Source organism: Poecilia mexicana, unplaced genomic scaffold, assembly GCF_051168715.1.
Source record: "Poecilia mexicana isolate PSO_F unplaced genomic scaffold, ASM5116871v1 scaffold_2, whole genome shotgun sequence".
In the NCBI taxonomy this organism is placed as follows: Eukaryota; Metazoa; Chordata; class Actinopteri; order Cyprinodontiformes; family Poeciliidae; genus Poecilia; species Poecilia mexicana.
In genome coordinates this window covers 16,570,018-16,575,738 of record NW_028263371.1, presented here as the reverse complement: position 1 = coordinate 16,575,738, position 5,721 = coordinate 16,570,018, and the positions used below count along the sequence as shown (strand labels likewise).

The window sequence follows — 5,721 nt, the reverse complement described above, 5'->3', positions numbered from 1 at the left end:
CCTGAAGCTAATCATTACTTAGCGCACAAAATGAAATTAAGTGTCTAAATATAGACACGTTTTATGTTGTTTAATCACAAAAAGTGTCTTGTGCGCTACCTAAAATAGGCAAAAATATGTCAGAGTGAACCTGAGTTATTCTGAAATATGTGTGGACACTCTGTCCCGACACATGCCAACAGACATGTTTGTCCTCAGCAGTTAGAATCTCTCCTTACCTGATAAAACCCTGCATCATCATCACAAAAAGATGATTTTTCTTGTTTTTAAACTCTAATTTTTCTGTCTTATTTACATCCATGTATCCGTCTGTCTGTCCATCCCTTTGCCTGGTCATGTGGGGGCTGGTGTCCGTCTCCAGTGGTCACCTTGACTGCATTCCCACCTGGTGCCCAATTAAAATGAAATGACTCTCAATTAGATTAAGGAAAAAGACAAACTTTATTGAGAAAAAGACATTAAAAATTCATGATAAAATTAAGCAGACAGAGAGATTCTCCAACCGTGTCTCTCTCTCTCTCTCTCTCTCTCTCGCTCACACACACACGCACACACCCAAACACACTGTAGTGAATCCTTTTCTCTATCTGCATATACTCCTCTCTCATCACCAGCCAAACATGTACTCCATTGCTTTGGAAACAAAGCTGTCGTCCTTCCTGGGCGTCTGTCTGTCTGTCACCACCTGAGCATGGACAGATGTACACAGATGTTCAAGCTGAAGCGACTGAGAACGAGTCTGCATGCAGAGACAGAAGCTGCGTTTCCACTACTAATGTGCGCAAAACTTTGATGTTTCGCTAATGTTGAAAAACACAGCTTCGCAGTCGCGGTGTTTCCGTTAAATAAGAAATGAAATTAAAATCACACGTGAATATGTTTGTTCACGCAACAGATCGTTAAAACTGGACCATCATCCTTTGCTAATCCAAGTGTTGATCATATGACTCGTGTGATGTGACAAAAGTGTTTTCTCTGCAGCTTTGCAAAATACAATAATTTTGATATGGCGCAAAAATATGACGGTGTAGTAGACAAAGATAAATGCATAAATAGATGGAGATTGTAGTACATTTCCACCAAAATACTCAGAAATGTTGAGAGATTTTGAGTTTTCTAGAAAGAAAACTAAGTTTCTTATTAAACTAAATTTCTAGAAAATTTACAACTTTTCAAACTCAGAAATGTCCAAGTTTTTTTTCTAGAAAACTTCTGAGATTAATCTATTCATTTCTGAGTTCTTTCTACCAAATTTTCGACTTTTCAAATTCAGAGATTTTTTTGTTTTTTGTAGAAAATTTCTGAGATGTTTTTGGCATCCTTTTTTTTTCTATGTACGATGGCCCTAGTACACAGACGTAGAAAAGCCATCAAAAACATTTTCACTGAGTAAATTCTTTTTCGTAATTCCAACTGGCGCAATTCTAAGGCGAATGGAAACGCAGACAGAGTGAGATGGAGATGTGAAGTCACCTGGTAGTCGCTGCCGGAGCTCCTGTAGGAGGCGCTGAGGGGCCGGATGGCAGACCGAGGGGTGGAGGGGAGAGCAGAGGAGGAGACGGAGAGGGGTGGAGAGACGGCTTCACTGCTCCCCATCACACTCTGGGAGAAACGAGTAAGGGTTAAACTTAGAATTTAAGTGAAACAGAAACAGACGGCATGCTGGGTAACAGCAGGAACGCACCTTGTCAATGCAGGGCTTCACTCCCACCATGATGGAGTCTCCAAACACCTTCCCGTCTTTGGACAGGGCCTTCCTGGCCTGCAGTCTGGACTGGTACTGGAGGTGCATCCAGTTCCCAGGAGACGCCATCTGCCAACACATCACCAGTTTGTGTGTGTGTGTGTGTGTGTGTGTGTCAGTCGGTTTGTAATTGAGATAAACCACTAAAATCAGTAACTAGCTGTTCTCACCGTGTGTTTGAGAATGTTTCCATACTGAGCGAACTGCAGCAGGATGTAAGAGGCTGAGGCTGGAGGAAAACTGAAACACACATCAGTGACTTACCATACTGCTGCAGCCGAAGTGCTTTCATACTGGTTTTCTTTATGATCGTAACATGACCAAAAACGAAATATATTAAAATATTTTCCAGTGATTTCTGCAAGTGACTGTAAAGCTAACAGGCTAGAGCGTGGTCGAGTGTGAATACCCAAAGACGGTGACCCAGGTCTGGTCCAGCTGGTCGTCAGATGACAGAGACTCCCCCTGACTGTAGAAAGGATCCACCTGCGCCGGAGAAAGGCACCCCTGCTGGAACACTGGACAGCACACAGGAAAACGGGGTCAAGCCGGGGTTCACTTTATGATAACCGAGTCAGTGAGGGGCGTATCAGTACGCACCTGCTCCTGGAGTGGAGGCCTGGCGTGCCGAGAGGGGAGACTGCATGACTGGAAAAGACTGAAACAAAACAGAGACCCCATGTTGACATTTATGCCTTAAGAGACCAGCCACCAGCAGTTGATATTCTGCTAATGTTGAAAAAACACAATTTTGTAAAAAAAAAAAAAAAAAAAAAGATATCAAAATCACCCGTGAAGACGCTTGTTCACGCAATAAGTCATTAAAAATCATGGCAGCGACGGATGTAAATATTGTACAAAAAACTACAAAGACGACCACTTCCTGTTGTCTTCTTTGTGGTTTTCACCAGTAGTAACATCCGACTGTTGATCATGTGACAGGTGTGAAGCAGAAAAAGTCTTTCCATTGCAGCTTTTCTTTTTTTCTGGCTCTAGTGGCCTTTATTTGAAAGTGCTAAGTAGGTAAAGAGAAGGGAAAGACATGCGGCAAAGGTCACCAGGCCGGGAATCGGACCTGCGACGGATTAAGGCCTCCTTACGTGGGTTGTGCTTAACCTCTGCTCCACCACAGCAGAACCCCATTGCAGTTCTGTTTCGAAAAACCACCTCATGTAGTTCCTTTTTTTAAATTGAAAAACTTGAATTCTTTTCTAAATTGGTGTGTTTCCATTAAGCAAATTTCAATCTGTGCATTCCTATGGTTAATGGAGACGCAGCTGATCTTAGATTAGCCAAAATAAAGTCTTTTTTGCTAACTGCTCTTTCCGGTTCACCTGGCTGTCTCATCGTCCTACTCTTTTACCCGGCTGCCTACCAACCTGCTTGAGTGCACTGAGCGGCGTTCCCATGGTGACCATGTCATCGTAGATGCTGCGAACAGGTGGCGCTCCGCTCTTATCTTTTGGCGTGGGGACGACGGGCTGCGGGGCCGAACCTCCTCCGCTACTGGCGCTTCCTGAAACAAACTCCAGATTAACACACACACACTGCCCACAACAACAACAGCAACATCCAGCTTTGTTCTGCTGACCTCGACTTGCACTCAGGCTCTCTGCGAGGGGCGAGGTCAGGCTGAAAGGGCGGGGCTGTGGGCTGGCTGGTGCCGGCAGGTCACCCATGAGGAAACCGGGAAGAAACTGAGCTCCGGAAGTCGGCTTTGGCGAAGTGGGAGAACCCAGAGTCATTGGTTCAGAGCCCACTGCAAGACGGCGACAGCAGGACAGTTATCAAGGGTTATATTCCACAGAAATCCTTCATGTTTTGTAAAAATGTAATCTTAAACTTCAGTGTATTGCGTTGAGGTTTAACTTGGTAGGAAACAGAGTTGGGTAATAACTATTTACATTTACTCATTTATGTTTAGTAATTCAGTAACTTTTTTTTGGAAAAATAAATAAATAAATCTACTTTTAGGAGTACTTTTACTACCCTGTACTTTTTACTCAAGTCAGTATGGCCACTCTGACTCGAGTAAAATTTCTGTATTCTCCACCAACTGAATGAAAAACAAAAATTCGCACATGTTTTGTTCAAGTTGTACAAGTTCTTAATGAAAAAAGCTGATTTGGAAAAAATTTTCTCTTCCTTGATTTTGTTATTTTTTCTTACTTGTATGAATTATTTTTATCTTCGTACTTAAAATAAAAAAAATTCCACTCAACTTCATATTTTGGTCTGTCAGATGAAGTCATTTTTAAATATTAAATGATTGATAATTTCATCACTTGCTCTACTTGAGTCATGTCTGGACATGAGAGGTTTTGAAAGCAAATGTAGGAAACCAATCAGACTCACTGATAGACGGCAGAACCAAACACTTGAAGCTGCCGTGACTTCAGCTAATGATGGTTCCAGAGTAAAGTACTGATGTAAAGGGGACGATAATATATTCTCACCTCACTTAAGGAAGTCAGTAACATTTCTAACCACCACTGAGTTATTTTAAAGCTAAATTTATTGGGCGGAATGATCACAATTACTGTAGAGAGCAAAAATATCCCAACGGAATGAGTGATGGTTAACTGTGTTTTAAAGCAAGATCTAAAGCTGCTTTCCCTGTTCTTGAGCACACAACATTAAGTGAAAATCACTTTAACACTAGCAGAGCGCGAGATGAAGACTGCATAAAAGTTACAGTACCTTGTAACTCCATTTTCTTCTTTTTCTACAGCCGCGAGTTTCAAAAGTAGGAAGTGACGAAAGGGAGAAAAGAGGCCAGTGGCTAACAAACTCAGCCGGCAGAGCTAGCTCTTCACTAACTGTAACTTCCTGTTGTTGTCACACAAACCTTTTTATTAAATGGTCTAATGTGGACAAGTTGAGCGGGTAAGTGCCCGCTTTTTGAGCGAACTACAGCGTGTTCACGGAGAGCTGAAATTATTGGAGTGAGCTGATGGTTCGCCTGCAGAAACTTCCGGCGCATGTAACTGATGGGATCGGTGAGACGTTCGAGTGTGTCGTTTTTTTACACGTACCCGCACATTTTAAATATTCAGAAATGTTAAAAATGTGTTTCCGGGCACACTAAGATATCGTAATTCTTTCCGAATTAATCACATATAATAATAATAATAATAATAATAATAATAATAATAATAATAATAATAATAATAATAATAATAATAATAATACAAAACCAAAGTACTTTCTCATATGTGTTCTACCTGTTTGAATATGCTGGCTTTTAAGCTAAAAGCAGAAATAAATCTTAGAGACATTTAAAGCCCATTTGCGGTTGAAAAGTTGCGAGTATGTTAGTTGTCCATGGTATTTAGACCACCTGGCAAACATGACAAATAACACTTAACTTTTATCTAGACAAGATGTTTAAACTATAACCAAGTCAATCGTTTTCTGGCCATGGGTTTGAAACACAATCAACAAAATAATTTATTGTAAAACTATTCAAAACTAACACTTAAAACTATCTCCCTTTTCAGTTACCTTAATGATGATGTATGCTTAAAATTGTCTCTGAACAACATGTTATTATACAATTTCAGATATTGTGTGTACATTTTTAAAAGTATGCCTTTAATTTATAATTTAGACAAATAATTATTTATCTAATGGGTTTATTGGGTATCAGACAAATCAGAATTTAAGGTAAAATATTTTCGAAATATGAAATTATAAACGGAACAATTTTCGAACGCACCATACTTTACGTCATCTTCATGTGGTTGCGGAGCGTCAAATTTCATCAAAGTCCCATAAATATTGGAGCTAGGTTCCGTGAGTTTGAAGCTTCTGGTGTCAAAATAAAAGTTCAAATTCAGCCGCGCGTATTTGGAAACGCTCCCTCCCTTTCTTTTACTGGCTCTTAGATGGGAAGCATAGAAGTACGAACTGAACGACGCAGTCACGAGTTTGTTTTTAACGTTTCGGTTATCAGTAAGACTTTATTTTGAATGAAA

The 5,721-nt window shown here is 40.5% G+C and overlaps 1 protein-coding gene across 1 annotated transcript; it reads right to left on the bottom strand.

The window, feature by feature from the left end:
- Positions 1-417: 417 nt before the first annotated feature.
- Positions 418-4,742, bottom strand: nup35 (nucleoporin 35). Its single transcript, XM_014978931.2, has 9 exons — positions 4,445-4,742; positions 3,336-3,503; positions 3,124-3,260; positions 2,345-2,402; positions 2,154-2,262; positions 1,915-1,984; positions 1,685-1,813; positions 1,474-1,602; positions 418-685 (listed from the first exon to the last, which is right to left on the bottom strand). The coding sequence occupies exons 1-9, from the start codon at positions 4,455-4,457 to the stop codon at positions 608-610; spliced, it is 891 nt and encodes a 296-aa protein (XP_014834417.1). The 5' UTR covers positions 4,458-4,742; the 3' UTR covers positions 418-607.
- Positions 4,743-5,721: the final 979 nt, after the last annotated feature.

Coding starts and splice junctions, on each gene's coding strand:
- nup35 (XM_014978931.2), bottom strand. Junction 3,261..3,335: donor GAGCCTGAGTGCAAGTCGAG/GTCAGCAGAACA, acceptor AGTTTGTTTCAG/GAAGCGCCAGTAGCGGAGGA. Junction 1,985..2,153: donor ACCTGGGTCACCGTCTTTGG/GTATTCACACTC, acceptor TGTGTGTTTCAG/TTTTCCTCCAGCCTCAGCCT.